The sequence below is a fragment of the Hibiscus syriacus genome, unplaced genomic scaffold, assembly GCF_006381635.1.
Source record: "Hibiscus syriacus cultivar Baekdansim isolate YM2019G1 unplaced genomic scaffold, ASM638163v2 tig00110418_pilon, whole genome shotgun sequence".
Taxonomy (NCBI): Eukaryota; Viridiplantae; Streptophyta; class Magnoliopsida; order Malvales; family Malvaceae; genus Hibiscus; species Hibiscus syriacus.
In genome coordinates, this window is record NW_024062730.1 from 479,503 (window position 1) to 500,847 (window position 21,345).

At 33.6% G+C, this 21,345-nt stretch overlaps 1 protein-coding gene across 1 annotated transcript; it reads left to right on the top strand.

Annotated features, from left to right (window-relative positions):
• The first annotated feature begins 305 nt into the window (after positions 1 to 305).
• Positions 306 to 1,306, top strand: LOC120124346 (polyubiquitin-like). The gene has a single exon (XM_039143051.1). The coding sequence runs from the start codon at positions 365 to 367 to the stop codon at positions 1,289 to 1,291; it is 927 nt and encodes a 308-aa protein (XP_038998982.1). The 5' UTR covers positions 306 to 364; the 3' UTR covers positions 1,292 to 1,306.
• The last annotated feature ends 20,039 nt before the right edge of the window (positions 1,307 to 21,345 follow it).

Here is a 21,345-nt window from a genome sequence, read left to right on the forward strand (position 1 = left end):
TCAACAGAAGCCATCAAGATAAAGTCACTATTCGATGACCTTCTTACTGTCCCAAAAGGCAAGATATTAGAGTGTTGACCCGAACTATATATAAAAAACATTGGGTAAAGTACAAAAATAATTATTAAATTATATTGATACGGTTATCCTTGCTCCACCTATCCATCAGGTCCAAAACCAATTCAAATCTATAATTAAATCCAAGTTAATATATAAAATTAATGATAAATATTAATAAGTGTGGAATTTAATAATAAAATATAATTTATTTTTAAAAGAAATAATTCAAATTATTTCCCTCTTTCTAAATAAAAATTCGCTCGTCATTGTTTTTAAAGTTTACTTCTTTTGCTCGTAGTCGAATATGCAGATCTTTGTGAAGACCCTCACCGGAAAAACAATCACCCTCGAGGTGGAAAGCTCAGACACCATCGATAATGTTAAGGCCAAGATTCAAGATAAAGAAGGCATCCCTCCGGACCAGCAGCGATTGATCTTCGCCGGAAAACAGCTTGAGGATGGTCGCACATTGGCGGATTACAACATCCAGAAGGAATCGACTCTCCATCTGGTCCTCCGTCTACGCGGTGGCATGCAGATCTTTGTTAAAATCCTAACGGGCAAGACAATTACTATTGAAGTCGAGAGCTCCGACACAATTGACAATGTCAAGGCCAAGATTCAGGATAAGGAGGGGATTCCTCCGGACCAGCAGAGGTTGATTTTCGCCGGGAAGCAGCTGGAAGATGGAAGGACTCTCGCCGACTATAATATCCAGAAGGAGTCGACTCTCCATCTGGTCCTCCGTCTCCGCGGCGGTATGCAGATCTTTGTTAAAACCCTAACCTGCAAGACTATCACTCTCGATGTCGAAAGCTCCGACACCATAGATAATGTCAAAGCTAAGATTCAAGATAAAGAAGGCATCCCTCAGGATCAGCAGCGATTGATCTTCGCCGGAAAACAACTCGAGGATGGCCGCACCTTGGCGGATTACAATATCCAAAAGGAATCGACTCTCCATCTGGTCCTCAGGCTTCGTGGCGGCATGCAGATTTTCGTCAAAACCTTGACAGGAAAAACAATTACCCTGGAGGTAGAGAGCTCGGATACGATTGACAACGTGAAGGCTAAAATTCAGGACAAAGAAGGGATCCCACCGGGCCAACAGAGGTTGATCTTCGCCGGCAAGCAGCTGGAGGACGGCAGGACCCTTGCGGATTACAATATCCAGAAAGAGTCTACTCTCCACCTTGTGCTGAGGCTTCGTGGTGGGGATATGATACTGTAGTGGCCTTTTTTTTATTTTCTTAATATGATCAATGGATTCTAGGGTTTTTAATGGTAATTGCACTCATGTTATTAGGAATAACACCATGATGAACTAGCCTTTTCTTTTTCATTCGTCCTGTCTTATGGAATTTTGGGTCTTCTCTGTTTTTGCTAGTAGTTTATGGCTTCACTTTAGCCCTGATAAGCTCCGAACCCTGTATGCAGAAATTTACCCATTTATGCATCATTATTTTGGATTGGATATTAGAATATTTGATATACCAACTTATTTTTCCTAGGATTAATCCATTTATAATATTGGATTATATATAAAATGTATTTTTTAAATTTGATATATTATTTCATAATAATATCTTAATAATTCATATACTTACCATTATCATTACGTTAATATATCTAATTATACTGGATTGTATATAAATTATATAAAAATATATTTAATTATATAAATCTACCTACAACATAGTTTAAATTCGATTGGTAGACAATACAATTCTTTTTAAAAGAATTCGTATTAAATATAATACTTTAATATTCATGTTAATTTTAATACCAATACTATATATCAATATAACTTCTAATAAAAAATAATGATATAGATAATTATGAATGAAGATTGAAATATATTCAACAACTGTCACATGATATTATTATTTTTTTTTTGCTTGGTTCATAGAATAGACAAATTAAGCAGCAGAGAAAATTCTCAAAAATCCTATGAGAAGAGAATATACTACCAGTGAAAAGTAACTGTCTAATTTTTTTTGGTTGAACATTCGATTTTAAGATATTATCTTGATTAATATGTCTCATACTTAATTTTGATAGATAATTTTTTAATAAGAACTTTTTACGTACGTAATTATTTGAACTCGAGACTTTATGTAGGTGATATTAAGTTTCTTATCACTAAAACCAACATCTATTGATAAAAGTAACTACGTATTTATTAAACAATAGTTGAGCTATATCAATAGATATATTTTTGGTATGTTCGTTTCACTGAAACATTTTTTGAAAATTATTTTTTATAAAATAAATTATATTTTTTGGAAAACATTTTTCAATATTTCCTGAAAAATGTTTTACGGTGTTTGAAGGTTGTGTAAATCAATTTTCACTAGTTTATAATTTTTTTAGAAATTATTCATTACAAATATTAAATACAATAAATAATACTATTTATCATGAAAACTTAATACTATTATTTTTGAAATACTATAATAATTTATTTATTATTAATTTCATTAATAAACATATTAAGATTAGTACATTCTATTGAAGCAAAAATATTATAAATTATATTCATTATTCATTAAAGTAATAGTATTATATTATATTTTAAAAAATATTAATTAATGTATTCTAAATATCTTTACTAAAATAATACAATATTATTATATCAATATTAAATACATAAATAATATTATTCATTAATAATTTAATACTATTATTTTTATGAAATTAATAAATAATATAAATGAATCGTTGTTATTTTTAGAGTTTATGGTTTTGAGCATCAGTAATTACCGTAAGATAATTGAAGTTAATTATTAAATGATTGAGAGTATTTTAAATAGATACTAGTAATAATAATAATTAGGTTAAAGTATGTAATAGTCATTGAACTTTTCTGAAGCTTTCATTTAGATCTCCCAACTTTTAAAACTTGCAATACAATCCCCTAACATTTAGTTCATTTGCAATATAGTCCCCAACATTTAGTCTGTTTGCAATATGGTCCCCAATGTAACCGACCGTTTGACGCAGTTATACTGTTGTTTGTACATTTGCAATATGGTCACTGAACTTTTCAGACGCTTGCATTTAGGTCCCCAACTTTTAAAACTTGCAACACAGCCCTCAATTTCATTCTAAACCCTAAATTCATTTTTGATCTCTAATTTCCTTTTTCGCTTCTCTCTTCTCATTTCCAGCGTAACTTTTCAGTCGGGGATGCATGGGAAATTCTAATCTAACTTTGAATTATGTGGAGGTGTTGACTTGAATAAGGGTCCATTGAGAGAAGACCCGACCAAGGACTATTGGGACCATCACGATTCAAGTTGTAATGTTAGATACAAGTCATCTCAGGTGAAGCATGGATGTTCGATGAAATGATTGTGAGAAAAAATGGGGTTAGAAATGCAGAGTTGACAAATACTACTAAGATGAACTAAGTATCATTGTTGAAAGTCACCAACAAAGCTGGAATTATTTTGTATAAATGGCATATAATAATTTCTTCGTTTAATCCTTGTGGTTAAAGATTTTCCAACAGATGATCAAATATAATGAAATCAAAAACAGCGCATTCACCTCTCAGTCTCTTTCGCTCACATGCACTCTTGTTTGGTTTTTGTTCTTCAATTTTCCGCCATGTAAAATTGTAACCCCAAGCAGTGCTTGTATTTCAGCTTTTTATTTACAAAGATAAAATGGGGGAAGAATTTCTGGAACGCAATACCGATTGCGTTTATTTCTTAGTCTCTCCCCTCACTTGCAAGAAGGTATTTATTTTTTCTTTTGGGCTATCCGGAAGTAAGCTTTTCCTTTTTCGCACTTTCCCATTTTTAGCTCGCATTATGCTTTTTTGTTGAAATTTTTATGTTTCTGGAACTGTATGTCAATTATCTAGATATTCAGTGTTAGTTTTGAACCAAATCCATATAATTTTCTTTCTTCTTAATCAAAACTTTTAGTACTCCTTCTGAAAGATATTCAGTCCATCAGAATAGAAGTGAAATAGGGTCCTAGGCTAATTTTTTATATATTCTTATTTGGTTTTTCTTTAAATCAGGGAATTGGTTGTGAGTATCGACATAGTGAAATCGCAAGGCCCAATCTGAGAGATTGTTGGTACTAGTTTACTGGGAATTTTATTGATCCGACCTGTGGTTTTCGGCGTCTTGTGAGCTCGTATTCTTTTTAATAAGTTCATGTTGATTATGGGAATGATATATCGTGAACGAATTGGATTATTTTACATGTTTTGAAAATTTACAGTTGAATTGTATTGAATTTTAGCTTTAGAAGACAATTACGCATGCACGCAACTCGAAAGGCGTCATGACAGGGTAGTATATTTGGAGCAGCTACTTGACCCTGTCATGATGTCTTTCGAGTTGCGAAAGAGACTGAAAGGTGAATGCGTTGTTTGGGATTTCATTATATTTGATCATTTGTTGGAAAATCTTTAACCATAATGATTAAACGAAGAAATAATTATGTCATTTATACAAAATAATTTCAGTTTTGTTGGTGACTTTCAACAATGATACTTAGTTCATCTTAGTAGTATTTGTCAACTCTGTATTTCTAACCCCATTTTTTTCTCACAAGCATTTCATCGAACATCTATGCTTCACCTGAGATGACATGTATCTAACATTACACCTTGAATCATTGATGGTCCCAATAGTCCCTTGGTCGGGTCTTCTCTCAATGGACCCTTATTCAAGTCAACACCTCCACATAATTCAAAGTTAGATTAGAATTTCCCATGCATCTCCGACTGAAAAGTTACGCTGAAAATGAGAAAAGAGAAGCAAAAAAGGAAATTCGAGATTGAAAAGGAATTTAGGGTTTAGAATGAAATTAAGGACTATATTGCAAGTTTTAAAAGTTGGGGGGCCTAAATGCAAGCTCTTGAAAAGTTTAGTGACCATTTTACAAACGTACTAACGACAGTGTAACAGCGTCAAACGGTCAGTTACGTCGAGGACCATATTGCAAACGGACTAAATGTTGAGAGATTGAATTACAATTTTTAAAAGTTGGGGAACCTAAATGAAAGATTTCAAAAAGTTTAGTGACCCTTACTATACTTTACCCTAATAATTAATAGTATTTCATATACACACCATAACTCAGGAATCGAGTAATATTTGATCGCTTAAAAAAAACCCTGAAATTCAATCATCATTTGTGCTGCGTAGCACTCCACCACACATAACCAACAAGTGACAATCTTACTTTCTCCGTTTGTATTCAACTTGTACCAACCAGCAGAAGTCTCTTTATTTTTATTTGTTTAATTTTAATTTTAATACATTTCATTATTTTTGAAATTTTAATTTTACTGAAATAATAGAATATAGGGTAAACTTCAGTTTAGTACTTAAACTATATGTTTTGTTTCTTTTTAGCACCTAAAACTTTTATTTGTTTTAAAATCATATATAATGTTTACTTTTTGTTTCAATTTTGGTATCTTGTCATTAAAAGTTTAGTGGAACTATTACAACATATTACTTTTTATGGCTAAATTACATCATTCGTTATTCAACTATCTTCTCACTCCTATTTTGGTCATTGAAGTATAATTTTTTAATTTGATTACTTAACTTTCAAATTACTCTTAATTTAATCGCTCTAACTTTTAGATTTAATTCTTTCTTATTTTAATTATATATTAATAAAATAATAAAAAAAGGCAATGTCACATAAATTATTAATAAAATAAGTTAATGTGATTAAAATATGAGCAATTTGAAAGATGTGTAATTAAATTGAAAATATTTAAATTTCAGTGACCAAAATAGGAGAGAAAATCGTTAAGTAATGAATTATGTAATTTACCTATAAAAATGTCACGTGCAATATTTTCGTTAAGTTTTTAATGGCGGGGTACTAAAATAAAATAAAAAAATAAACGTTTGGTATGATTTTGAAATAAATGAAAGCTTAGGTACTAAAACGAAATAAAACTGATAGTTCAGATACTAAACATGTAATTTACCCTAGAATTGAAATAAATCATATGAAACTTATTAAAGAATAATACTTAAATCTACATTTAACAATTTAGGGTTATAAACTAATAATAAATTTTGATTTAATAAATTTGTTGATATTATCTGTATTGAAATTAAAGTATTAAAACATAAAAAAAAATGAATCAAGATAATAAAATAAAATAAAATTATAAAGAAATGTACCATTTAAGATTACTATGTGGTGGTGTTGGATTGAGTGACGTGTAACTTCCCTCTTCCATCCGATCGGCTTATGGTCAGTAGTTGTGTCGACGTGGCCTCCTACTAACTTCACACTTTATTTCCTTTTCTAGTATGATTATATAGATTAAAATTTTATCACATACGTGAAAGAAGATATTTATATAAAATTTATCTAACAAAAAACTATATTTTATTTCAATAATTTAATACTAACTTCCTTTAATAATATTTATTGTTTAATAATTTATTTTAATTACTCAAAAATAAATAAAATTTATGATTTATATATTAAAATATTAATAATGAGTTATTGTAATTATGTATTTTTATTATAATTATATATTTTATTTTTATTTTTTATATTTTTATTATAGTTTAAATTCATATGTTTCATATATAATATTTTTAAAACTTATTAATAATATATATCTTTTTTATTTTTGAATAGTTAAAAAGAATAAATTTATTGTTTAAATTATTTTATTTTAAATGAGTGATTTTTGTTAAATAAAAATAGTTAAAATACTTTTTTAAAATTCAAATATTAAAAAGTATTGATAATATATTTTTAAAAAAATATTTCATATATAAAAATATTATTAATGAATTATTTTAAAATATCTTTTTATTATAATTTAAGTTCATATATTTTATATCATAGTATTAATAATTGTAAATATATTTAAATACTATATTTTTAATTTAAAAAATAATATCTAAAATAAATATTTTATCTTTTTAAAATCATTTTTTAACAGCAATCTCAAAAATTAAATTTTAAATTACACTTTTGAAAAATCAATTTAAAAAATTTAATTTTACAACACTTTTCTTTTAAAAATCCGTTTTAAATTACTTTTAAAATGTGACTTTAAAAAGTAATATAAAAATGAACTATTAAAAGTGTTTTTCAAAAGTGCAGTTTAAATTTTAGTTAGTAGAGATAGTCGTTAAAAATTGAGTCTGAAAAGATAAAATATTCATTATAGACATTATGATGTAAATTATAAATATAACATTTAAATTATATTTACTCTTATATATGAATTATTTAATTTAAACTATAACAAATTCAAAAACAAATATCATATATGAATATATCAATTTAAACTATAATAAAAATATAAAAAAGTAAAAATAAAAATAAAAATAAAAAATATAATAAAAATATATTTTATAATCTCACTATTAATATTTTAGTGTATAAATAATAAATTTTATTTACTTTTAAGTAATTAAAATAAATTATTAAAAGTAATAAATTAATTTTTAGAGAAAATAACCTCAGTGACCGAAAATGCCTTATAATATAAGATTTTGACCAACTTTTTTTCGATTTGCCAAAATGACCAACAAAATCGCAATGCGAACTCTAATTTTTCAACTCAGTTTCCAAATTCGCAACGCGAATATCCAGATTCGCAAAGCGATTTTGAAAAATGTGTTGCGATAGTTAAAATGTGTTGCGAGAGTTTGAAAAACGTGTTGTTGCGATAGTGAAAAAGTGTTACGATAGTGAAAAATCTAAAATAAGTTTATATTTTAATTATTCCAAATTCACGTGGAGTTTGAAACAATAAAGAATGTGTTGCGATAGTATAAAACATTCCCAAGCCATTTGTAAGATCTTAGTTTGAAACAATAAAGAATGTGTTGCGATAGTGTAAAAGATTCCCAAGTATTTGCAATGCTCAATCCCACATAGTATTGGAAACACTATTGGGAATGGGTATTTAAGGCTTGGATTTCCCACTTCCTTGTTGAGTGGAAGAGAACAAAGGAGACTCTCGCGCACCGCCGCCGCCGCCGCCCCGTCTCGTGGTCGTGGTCGTGGTCGTGGTAATACGTGTCTTCGACACGTCCGCGCGGATACTATCTTTTTAGAGAAATTTCTTAAGAAACAAATGCAATACCACCAGTCGTTGCGATTTTCCAAAATCGCAACGCGAACTTGGACTATCGCAACGAATTTGGAAAATCGCATTGCGATTTTGTATTATCGCATTGCGATAGTCAGAATCGCGTTGCGATTTTGTATTATCGCGTTACGATAGTCAGAATCGCGTTGCGATTTACATAGGTCGTGGTAATACGTGTCTTCGACACGTCCGCGCGGATACTATCTTTGTAGAGAAATTTCTTAAGAAACAAATGCAATACCACCAGTCGTTGCGATTTTCCAAAATCGCAACGCGAACTTGGACTATCGCAACGTGAACTTGGACTATCGCAACGAATTTGGAAAATCGCATTGCGATTTTGTATTATCGCATTGCGATAGTCAGAATCGCGTTGCATTGCGATTTTGTATTATCGCGTTACGATAGACAAAATCGCGTTGCGATTTACATATTCGCATTGCGATAGTCAAAATCGCGTTGCGAATCTGGAAACTGATTTGCGATAATGGAGATCGTGTTGCGATTTAGAGATCACATTGCGATTTTGTTGGTCATTTTGGTAAATCGAAAAAAAGTTGGTCAAAATCGTATATTATAAGGCATTTTCGGCCACTGAGGTTATTTTCTCTAATTTTTAAGGATGTTACTATTAAATTATTAAAATAAAATGTAAATACATAATTGAGTGCAGCCTATGCAGTAGTAACGATAAAAATATAAATTTGCTTCTAAACGTAAAGGTCGAATGAAAAAGCTAGAAATTATATTTTTTACGGTTGGTTTGGAACCACCTTTTCTACCATTTTTCTTTTAATTTTTACCCGTTTGACAATGATTTTGCGGTAAAAACGAGCTTTTTAGCTAAAAGTACTTAGATAACATTACCAAATGATGCCTAAAAATAATTTTTAAAAATAATGCCAAACCTGCCCAATATGTAATTTAACGAAAATAACTTTTTTTAATTCGTTATTTTTCGTTAGAAATGTTTGAAATCGATACTTTGTTTTGTACATAAAAGTTTAGTTACGGGTGGCTCTACCAATCAAGGGTTAGGGCATACTTAAGATTCAATTGTGATTTACATAGGATTTTAGAGATTGCTTACTAAAAATGAAAGTGTTAGGATTCGAACTTAACCTTACAAACTCAAATTCTTCAATCTCAATCACTTGTGCTAACACTCATTGAGATTTTAAATCCATAAATAATTCTACTTAATTGTACAAAGCTTTCACATTGTATAGTTAATTTACATCAACGTACTTTTGAAAAAAAAATAAATTACCCAAATTATTTAAGATTAAAATAACCGGGGTAGAGCAAAGAGGCTTCTGCAGTAATATAGTGAACATCTAAGATAATGGTTGCCTTTTGGTTATAATCTTTAAAAAGAAAAAGTAAAGCAACCAATCATGAAATGAAAAATGAGGGTAAAATATCTAACTAAAAATCCTAAATATCATTTGAGATATTTACACATAAACTTCACTGTGTGCCCACTGATTAAACACACCAATCATGAATATTGGTACTAGCCACTCCATGTTTCGAAACGACTGCTTCATGATGTCGTGGTTCTCAATTTAACGTGCCATGCCAAAGCTGATTCACCCATGGATAGCGAAGCATCAACCAATGCCGGTCATAAGCCCTTTTCATAGGGGATTTTAATAGTTTGACTGCTCATTGTGGAGGTCAAGCTACAGAGAGAAATGATAGAAAATGACCAACTCCCCCTACCTGATTCTGATGGTGTGAATGATTGATAGATATGATTTTTTGAGTGATGATATTAAATATCATATATATATATATATATATATTATTGACGTAATAAAGAGTATAATAATTGTAAATGATTTATCTCTTTTGATTTAGTTGAATAGTAGCAACAAGTAGAAGAATGATAGTTGATTGGTGTTAAGATCTTTTCTCCACGAGGAGGTAGAAGAGAGATAATAGGAGAGAGGTCTCATCATTTCTCTCGTCTTGAATAAGAGGTTTTATAATAAGAGAAAATCGCCTCAGTGACCAAAAAAAAGTTATAATATACGATTTTAACCAACTTTTTTTGGATTTGCCAAAATGACCAACAAAATCGCAACGCGAAATAAAAATCGCAACGCGATCCCCAGAATCGCAAATCAGTTTCCAGAATCGCAACGCGATTCTTGAAAATCGCGATGCGATAGTACAAATTCGCATTGCGATTTTCCATAATCGCAACGCGAATATGAAAATCGCAACGCGAACACATAAATCGCAACGCGTATCCGTAAATCGCAACGTGTATCCGTAAATCGCAACGCGTATGGGTAAATCGCAATGCGTATCCGTATATCGCAACGCGTATCCGTAAATCGCAACGCGTATCCGTAAACCGCAACGTGTATCCGTAAATCGCAACGCGTATCCGTAAATCGCAATGCGTATCCGTAAATCGCAACGCGTATCCGTAAATCGCAACGATAATCCGTAAATCGCAACGCGTATCCGTAAATCGCAACGATAATCCGTAAATCGCAACGAGAATCTGTAAATCGCAACGATAATCCGTAAATCGCAACGAGAATCTGTAAATCACAACACTGAAATTTTGGGTATATAACACTGAAATCATAAACTAATCCCTAAATCGCAATTCCTCTCCATCTATCACTCTCTCCGGCGACATCCGTTCCTATATCCAACGACATCCTTCCCCATCCGGCAACAGGTCTTAGTTTCGCATCTCGTTGTTTAGTTACAACCATGAAATCATCTAATGTTGATCATGTTGGATAGATTTGTGTTTTGGAGGGTCAGGGATAATGTTAATGGTGTTTTACAATATATGCCTTTACCCATAAATCTTCAACTAAAATTGTCTTTACAAAAGTTAACTTATGAAACTCTAATGCTACGTGTTTCAAATAAATTGAATTTAGAGCCCCTAAGTGGATTTAGGCTATCTTATCAGAGAAATGGTAAAGTTTATTTGTTAACCGACAATGAAGATGTTGAACGATTCATTGCTTACATTAGTGTTTCACAAGATGATGTTACATTGTATGTTGTTGAACCTAGAAGTAGTATTGTTGGGTCAGTAGCGGGTAGTAATCAACTAAGTTTTTCTCAAAACCCACAACCTTCTCTAATCCAAATCCCAATCAACTTTCAGCACCAAATTCCGGTTTTCGTATTGACCAGTTAGACGATGATGAGCCAACAGAAAAAATTGTGAGTACTAGTCAGTATTCGAAATTTGGTCTTGGTCAATATCCGGACTTTGATATTGGTCAATACACGGATTTTGATGATGTTTCAGAAGAAGAAACAGACCATGCGTGTAATGATATGATATTGGTCAATACCCGAATTTTGATGATGAAACAGCCGTTGCCGAAGAATGTAATGTTGATGATAATGAGGAGGAAGTTACGACTGTGAATGAACATGTTGAACATCCATTCTGTAATTCATATAATCCTGAAGAAGAAAAAGAAGAAGAAAAGTCCCCGAAGAAAAGAAATGCCACGGGCGTATAACTGGAATATGCCAGAATTACTTCAGATACCGGAAGAAGAGTGATAAAGAAAGCAGTGATTGTTACACAAAAGTTATTCGTATCAAGAAAGATGATTGTTTTGATACAAAGGAAGACTTGAAGATAGCTTTTATACGAAATGTGTGGAAGATGGCTATCAACTAAAGTTAACAAATCAAGCAAAGATCGTTTCGAAACAAGGTGTATGATTGACAAAAACTGTACGTGGCGTATGATTGCAAAGAGAATAAAAGATTGCAAAATGTTTCAAGTTAGGACTTTTATTGATAAACATACATGTTCAAGAACCCAAGTTTTTCCTCACCATAGACAGGCAAACAAAAAGGTGGGTGGTTTTCTGGCTGAGTTAATGTTTTTGAATGGCAGGGTATATCGGGGACATGAAATTATGACTGACATGAATGCTCGGTTCAAGATTAGTATTCATATTCAAGCTTGGAGAGCCAAATGTATGCCTTGGAATTGTTGAGGGGGTCGCCAGAAGATCGTTTGCCAACTGCCGGCTTATTGTCACAATTTAAAGCTGAAAAAATCCTGGGTCGGTAACTCATATCAAAACAGATAGAGATGGACGCTTTGAGTTGCTGTTTATCGCCATTGGTGCTACGGTTAGTAAATCAATATAATTTTGTTGACTCATTTTTGTTAGTTACATGCATTCACATTTAAATGATTATATTCTTGTGTATATTATTTTGTAGATTCGTTCGTTTATTACTTGCATGCGCCCAGTTATTATAGTTGACGGAGCACATTTGAAAGGTCGATACCTTGGAGTAAACTTATTAGCAGTAGCCATGGATGCTAACAATGGGATATTGCCAATAGCTTACGGGTTGGCAAATCTGAAACCTCTGATTCATGGACATGGTTTATGGGCATCTTAGGGATTGCATAGGTCCTATTAGCAATCTGACAATATCCGATAGGGCAAACTCAATTGACAACGCTGTTAGAAGGTTTCCCAGATGCTTTTCATGGACTTGTGGTGTTCATTTGTATAGAAATCTAAAATCAAGGTCTGCTGGTATAAAAAGCACAAATGGACATGGAAGGCTGTAAAAGCTTATCGGGAAGTGGATTTCAATAAGCATATAAATTGTTTAAGACGTGTTTTGCCTCAGTGTGCTAAACACTAGAAGATGTCGGGTTTGAAAGATGGTCAAGAGTACATCAACTTGGAGCAAGATATGGTTCATGACGTCTAATAGTGCAGAATCAATCAACGCTCTAAGTCGTCATTCCCGGAAATTACCCATTACTATGTTAATGGAGTTTTTTCGAGCCTCTATTCAACAGTGGTACTACAAGAAAAGAAACCATGCAGGTATTATTTCTTGAATTCGTAACTTATCATATTATATATTTTACTAAGTATTGTTTATTTAAATTTACAGGAACATTGGAACATCGTGTTACACCATGGACTGAAAAAAAGATAACGAAACGTGTTGTGAAGTCAACGTCATGAGAGTTGAACCATGTTCAAACACTTTGTTTCAAGTACTGGATAATAACTTAAATGGGCTAGTCGATCTAAATGCAAAGACGTGTAGTTGTATGAAATTGCAACATCTGGTTATCCGTGTGGCCATGTTATAAAGTTGCTCTTCATTTAAACCAAGATGATTCAAGCGCATACGCTATGGATTGCTACACTACAGAAGTTTATCGACAGACTTATGCCGAGATTGTCTACCCTATTCCACATCCTTCTGAGTGGGACATACCAGATGACTTACAAACGTTTTGCCACCAGCCATGGACAGAAGGCTACCTGGCCGACCAAAAGTCACGATCGTATACCGTCTAAGGGTGAAGAGAAGAAAGATCGACATGTAGTCGTGCAAGGAAAGTGGTCATACAAGGTTGACATGTGGATCACCAGTGCCATCAAAATCATCTTTTCCTCTACCAAAATATGGATCCTCATCAAAATCCAAAGCTCATATGGTGTGAACTTTGTATTATGTAAACGTTGTTATTCAGTTGTATTATGTAAACGTTTTAACATTTAACATTTTATGTGTATTATGTAAACGTTGCCATCAAAAGCTCATATGCAAACGTTGTATTATGTGGTTTTATGTGTGAACTTTTAACATTTCAGTTGAATTAATGACTCAGGCCAACCATTTTGACTTAACCAACTCTTGTTATTCAGTTGTTATCACTATTAGGCAAGCATTTGACTATCGCAACACGGAAAATACAATCGCAACGCGAAATGAAAATCCCAACATGAAAATCGCAATGCTGAAATGAAAATCGCAACGAGAGAATCGCAATGCGAAATGAAAATCGCAATGCGAAATGAAAATCGCAACGAGAGAATCGCAATGCGAAATGAAAATCGCAATGCGATATGAAAATCGAACCGACATAATCGCAATGCGAAATTAAAATCGCAATACGAAATGAAAATCGCAATGCGAAATGAAAATCGCAATGCGAAATGAAATCGCAACGAAAGAATCGCAATGCGAAATGAAATCGCAATGCGAAATGAAAATCGCAACGAGATAATCGCAATGCGAAATTATAAACGCATTGCGATTTTCATTTCCGCATTGCGATTTTCATTTCGCATTGCGATTCTCTCGTTGCGATTTTCATTTCGCATTGCGATTTTCATTTCGCATTGCGATAGTCATTTTTGCCTTCAACATAATGCAGATTGAAATCAACAAAATAACCATTACATTTCAATCAATTAAACAAGCACAAATAAGAATTATGTTCGCATCAATTACACAAATCAACTTTTACAAATCATCTTTTACAAATCAATTAAACAATCAAAAATTGAATCAACTTTTACAAATCATTAAACAATCAAAAACAATCAATTAAACTATTGAATCAACTTTTGCAGCTCGACATCATTTTCACGCAGTTCACTTCTGAGATTAACCTGCAGAAACCAAACATTTGTTCAAACACACTTTCTACGCAAATTATTGAATTCTAATACTTAACCAAGCCTACTGCAGCTTTATCTCTATCGGTGGGAGGTAGATACTTGATGCTCCCGTCGTCAAACGCTCCAACGCCAAGCATACGAGAGGACCACAATCTCCTCTGGCTCCGCTCGTTTGTTGTGGCGCGGTCTCGTCTAATAACTGTAATATGAGCTTCTTTGGCTCTTGTTTCCAGAACGAGTCCAATAATTGATCGCATCCAAGAATTTAGCCAAATGAGAGCTCCATCCCTTAATAAACATCTCTTAAATCAGCCAATGATATGTAATTTATCATGTGTCATACACTATTGTCTTAAGGGATGGGAGCTGAAGCTCGACGAGAATCCAATGTTTACGTTCCAAAACAGGATAAACACCTGCAATCATAAGTAATAATTCATTCATTTGCGCACTTATTTCATAAACCTTTAAACTCAATCTAAAATAATACTAACCTTATCGACCTCCCACCATGCAGGATAAAGTTTAGCTTGTCCATTGCCCAAATCAAATGATTCATCTCGTGCATTCTTCAAGTGAACGGCGTGAAAAGACGTCGGCATTATTGTATATCGTATTTTTATTTTTCTTAAGTTTTCTTATTATTAGAAGACGTGTCACCCACGCATCGATATGCTGTTTTACAAAAAAAGACATATATTAGTGACTTACATAAATTTAAAAAAAAAATTAATCAAATTGAAATATAAGAAAAATATAAGACTTACCCCCCCATCGAAATAGCCATTGTCTTCGACCCCTAATAATACGCCCCACCAAGGCCGTTCAAGCAACAAAAAGATATCATCGGTGAGCTTGCATATGTCAGTGAAACACCCCTTGCTCCGCTCATGTAGATAAAAATCAACTGCGGTCTTAGCCCAAAGGGTGTTATCCAAAATTGTGTCCGGTAGTTGTTCCCTCTCCTCTTCAGATACCGGTATGGTACTGGCCGGTAACTCATACGAGAGCCAACTCTCATCCATCATGTCCGGAACCGGTGGGGGTTTCTCAATACTTCGATATATTACCCCATGTGAATCGGGCTCTGGAATGGTGGGAGGGACCTCTTCAACGATGACAGTTGCCTCTTGAACGGTGGGAGGGGACTCTCGAGGAATGATATGAGGGGCCTCTTCAACGATAGGAGTGGACTCTTGAGGGATGACAGGCGAGTCGGGCTTCTTCTTGCGGTGTCTTCGCACTATTGGGGTGTACGGAGACTTAATAGCACGTGCACGCTGTCTGATGCGTGAACTCCGTCGTGCAAGCATAACCCGACGTAAAGCATCCACTCTATCGGGCCGCTAAATAATTAAATACAAAAATCAGTAAATAAAGACATGATATTTAAACAGTGAAAACAAAGACAAATATGTTTCAAACTTGCATTGTATTCACCCAAGTCATTATTCTATCATAGTTCACAAATGCATCAGATAACAAAGAAAAATATGTTTCAAACTAATACCCTGAAGTTAGTATTTGTCTTTGATTTGTCTATTGGTTGAAGTAATGCAATCCATTCAAGTTTCAATTTGCAGAAGAAGAAATAGTTTACTTTCGCAACACGAAACTTAAAATCGCAACGCGAAACCAAAATCGCAACGCGAAATGAAAATCGCAACGACAGAATCGCAATGCGAAATGAAAATCGCAACGAAAGAATCGCAACGCGAAATGAAAATCGCAATGCGATTTTGGTTTCGCGTTGCGATCTTGTCGTTGCGATTTTGGTTTCGCGTTGCGATTCTGTCGTTGCGATTTTCATTTCGCGTTGCGATTTTGGTTTCGCGTTGCGATTTTAAGTTTCGTGTTGCGAAAGTAAACTATTTCTTCTTCTGCAAATTGAAACTTGAATGGATAAATTTACTTTCAACCAAAAGACAAAACAAAGACAAATACTATTTCACAGTGTTAAAGAATACACAGTTTAGCAGAATTGGCAGCAACCGAACAAATTTACTTTCAACCAAAAGACAAAACAAAGACAAATATATTTCACAGTGTTAAAGAATACACAGTTTAGCAGAATTGGCAGCAACCGAACAAATTTACTTTCAACCAAAAGACAAAACAAAGACAATACTATTTCACAGTGTTAAAGAATACACAGTTTAGCAGAATTGGCAGCAACCGAACAAATTTACTAAGCAATCTAAGTGAAATGGCTAATCTAAGTGAAATTACGAGTAAATTTATCATTAAGTTAAATATGGAAAATCTTAAACTTACCTCGTTGCGTAGAGTATGAACCTCATTCTGCAACGATACTATCATCTCACGTAGAGCGGCAACCTCACCACGTAAAGTTGACACCTCCACACGCCATGCACCATCGTTATCGCGTAGAGTACCGATCTCCTCACGCAAGGCATTGACCTCATCACGTAACTCCCTTGACTCATCCGTTGAGGTGGAGGTGGAGAACAGGGAGATAGGAGTCGTGGCATCTTTGCCGGTCGCCTATCATGAGGTGATGGTGGAGAAGAGGCTCGATGATGTGACGGGATAGGTGATGGCTCTCGTTCTAGAGATGTATAGTCGGGTCGATCGGGTGATGGCTCTAGGTGAGGTGATGGCTCTCGAATTGGAGGAAGTGGATGCTGCTCATCATCCGTGCCATCAAAAAAATTCTGACTAGCTTGCCACCAATCAGTGGCAAGCTCTTCCTCCGTGGGTGTCAGTCTTTGTAATGGAATGTTGGCCTCCTAAAATATAAAAACTCAAACAAAGTTAAACGTCTACTATTAATAACTTGTTATATTATATGAAAGTATTTGTGTTAACTTACATTATTTATTGTGGCATATGGTATTAAGTCTTCCCAATCCAACAGAGTTTTCCTCTTCCAGGAAATAGCCCTGGGAATATCATTTGACGTTTTTATTGCATATGTACGCATGCTGGGGAAAGCCTCGAATATCCAAATCTACAAACAATATAATAACAAAATTAGTAATTGTTAAATAATTAATTATAATTTTAGAAACATTATATAGAAATTCTTACCTTAAAGGCCCAAACAAAGCCTGACAAAGTGTATTTGGACCCATCGCCCCGCAAACTTTTGCGGTCATCAAAGGCAGACGACAACTTAGTCCAGGTAGCTTTCCATATATACGAACCCCACGGAAACAGATTCCATGCATTCAGGTCCTCTACCAATATTATTAGCTCCCGATGAATAGGTTGTCTGGCCTCTCTGCCTAAAAAGCCGGCATACACAAGTAGTAGAAGGCATACTCGGACAACATCGACGTCTTCCATCCGAGTGAAACCAGCTTTCTTATTAAATAATTTCTTCAGGTCGTCGACATGTAGGTTCGGCTTCTCCATTGACTCATCCGGAAAAACCCGGGATAACCATGATGGGCGGGCGATATGACGAGTGTACCGGCCTACATCATCGTGTCCGAATCGTAGACCAGTGATTAAGCAGAACTCCTTCCGCCCAAAGCAAGTATACGCTGGTGGAAAATGAACCATATCTCTTCCTCACCACGTTGTATACTGTCGGGTAGATTTGATGTCATGGTCTGAAGCCACAAATGGGTCAAATTAGCATCTCCACCCGGATGCTGTACTCTCAGCCATGGCCCGAAGCAGGTTTCCTCAAACAATTGTCTTTGAGCAGGTGAAAGCTTCTTTGCAATTGTAGTGGCCAGGCTGACTTTATTCTCAAGGTCAATTGAGCCGAAAAAAATTTCTACAAAAACAATAAACATACCAAGTTAGATATACCAAAAACTACACTGTGAAGATATACCAAAAACAATAAACATAAAAGTAGTAGTTTATTCTTTAAACTAAATTTGCAACACTGTTTTGTCTTTTGGTTGAAATGAAAATCGCAACGAGAGAATCGCAACGCGAGATGACAATCGCAACGAGAGAATCGCAACGCGAAATGAAAATCGCAACGAGAGAATCGCAACGCGAAATGAAAATCGCAATGCGATTTTGGTTTCGCGTTGCGATTCTCTCGTTGCGATTTCCATTTCGCGTTGCGATTCTCTCGTTGCGACAGTCATTCTCTCGTTGCGATTTTCATTTATCTCGTTGCGACTCTTCTGCAAATTGAAACTTGAATGGATTGCATTACTTCAACCAAAAGACAGAACAAAGACAAAGACAAATACTAACTTGAAAATCGCAACGAGAGAATAGCAACGCGAAATGAAAATCGCAACGAGAGAATCGTAACGCGAAATGAAATCTAAGTGAAATGGTTAATCTATTATTGAAATGACCAGTAAACTTATCATCAGTTTCAATATGAAAAACCTACAATAATGCAAACATTTCAAAATAAAAATAATTAAAAAAACTAACCCTCGGAGGTTGATTTCCATTTCTGAATATTGTGAGGGATTTCTGACCGTGAATGGTTGTGAGGGATTTCGCCGGAGATGGGGACGGAAATCTTCGGAGATGGGGACGGATTTCTTCGCCGTAGAGAGTGAGAGATGGAGATGGGATTGAGTTGTGATTTTAGGTTTTAGGTTATGAGTTGCGATTACGGGATTTTGTCTTAATATTCTTTTTGTAATTTGAAAATAAAATACGCGTAGCGATTATAATGGCGCTTTAAATATCGCGTTGCGATTTACGGATACGCGTTGCGATTTTATGTATTATCGTTGCGATTTACGGATACGCGTTGCGATATACGGATACGCATTGCGATTTACCCATACGCGTTGCGATTTACGGATACACGTTGCGATTTACGGATACGCGTTGCGATTTATGTGTTCGCGTTGCGATTTTCATATTCGCGTTGCGATTTTGGAAAATCGCAATGCGAATTTGTACTATCGCATCGCGATTTTCAAGAATCGCGTTGCGATTTTGGAAACTGATTTGCGATTCTGGAAACTGATTTGCGATTCTGGGGATCGCGTTGCGATTTTTATTTCGCGTTGCGATTTTGTTGGTCATTTTGGCAAATCCAAAAAAAGTTGGTTAAAATCGTATATTATAACTTTTTTTTGGTCACTGAGGCGATTTTCTCTTATAATAATCTTTGAAGTTGGGTTATAGACGTAAGATCATTATGATTACTCGTAGATTGATATATCAAGTGATATGCTCCACCAACAATATATTTAGCTCTATTAAGTCATGGGATTTATGAGAGCACATGTCAAGTTGTAGTGATTTCTCGAGTGATGCTAGGTATTCAAGGTCCTAAAGACTCTCATTTTCGTTGAGATTTATTTTATTTTTATTTTATTATTATTTTGTTTTTCAGGTTGCAGGCCTGAATGTGCAACCCAGACCAAGCCCAATATTACAAGTGACCCAATCGAAGCAAGCCTAACAGTAGACCCAAAATACAAAACCCTAATGGCCCATCATGTTAACACATTGGCTAACCCTAAGTTAGGGTTAGCCCCTACTACCGTCGCCGCCGTCAGAGCATGAAGTTAAAAAAATGAGAGAGAGAGAGAGAGAGAGGGAGAGGGAGAGGGAGAGGGAGAGAGGGGGTAAACGATTGAGTGAAAAATGTGGGATTAGGTTTTCCCAAAACCTGTAATAGGGTATTTATTTGGGCACCAAAACGACGTTGTTTTAGTGGGTCAGGGTTTTTCAGTGCATGGTATTGTTACATTAGAAGTCCCTGGATCCTTGTAATCTTTTATTTCGATCATCAATTGAAAGTTTATATTTTCTTGTTTCAGGCCTTTAATTTTTCAAAGCTTTCATTTCAGTCCAGAATGTTATTTATGATTTATTTCCATTCCTAGTGCTTGTATTCTCTTTTATTTACATTTCCACCCTTTTATTTTATGATTATTTTAATTTTTGTTCTTTAATTTCCTACACTTGCATTTCATTCATTTAATTTTCTGTTTATGCACCTTAATTTCTGATTTCTTTCGTTTTGATTCGTTGTATACATTTGTGTTTGTCTTTATTTTATGCTTACGTTATTTATTTCTTACTCCTCTCTATGCTATTATTTTTATTCGTTTTTCTCCGATAAATTACGCTTTAGTTCTTAAATTTAGGTCCTTATTCATTCATGTCATTGTTTTTTATTTAATATGGAGTTGTTATGGTTTATTTATATCTTTAGTCATTATATTTATCATTCAATTATTTTAGTCCTTATAATTTTTATAAATGTGCTTGTTATATATTTTTAAATATAATTTTAACTTTATAAATATTATATGTTAAATATATTATTCAGTGTCGTATACATATACTAGTTTATAAAGCTTTTCGTATATATGTGTAAAATATATTTATATTATTTTATTAGTGTTCAATTGTTTTAATTATCACACTTTTTTAGTATGTAATACATATTATCTATCATATTTCAAACCCTGTTGTATATTATGATTTTAACTTCCTAAGATGATATATATATATACATAGCAAGTTTGTTTTATAATCTATATAAGTTGTTTTACGTTGGTATTAAAATATAAATATACTTTATAATTAACTACTATATATTAAGTAGTATATTATATTAGGTTATTTATGAATATTATAGTGTTATTTTATCTATTTAAATATCATGTATATATGTTTGTACGTATATACTTAGGTTTATTTTGATTAATTTGTATGATATCCTCGTAAGCTTTATTTGGATTCAAATCAAATAATGGGATTAAAGGTAATACCTTTTTATTTTAAGTTCATCGTAATTGATCG

Coding starts and splice junctions, on each gene's coding strand:
- LOC120124346 (XM_039143051.1), top strand. CDS start 365: ATGCAGATCTTTGTGAAGACCCTCACCGGAAAAACAATCACCCTCGAG.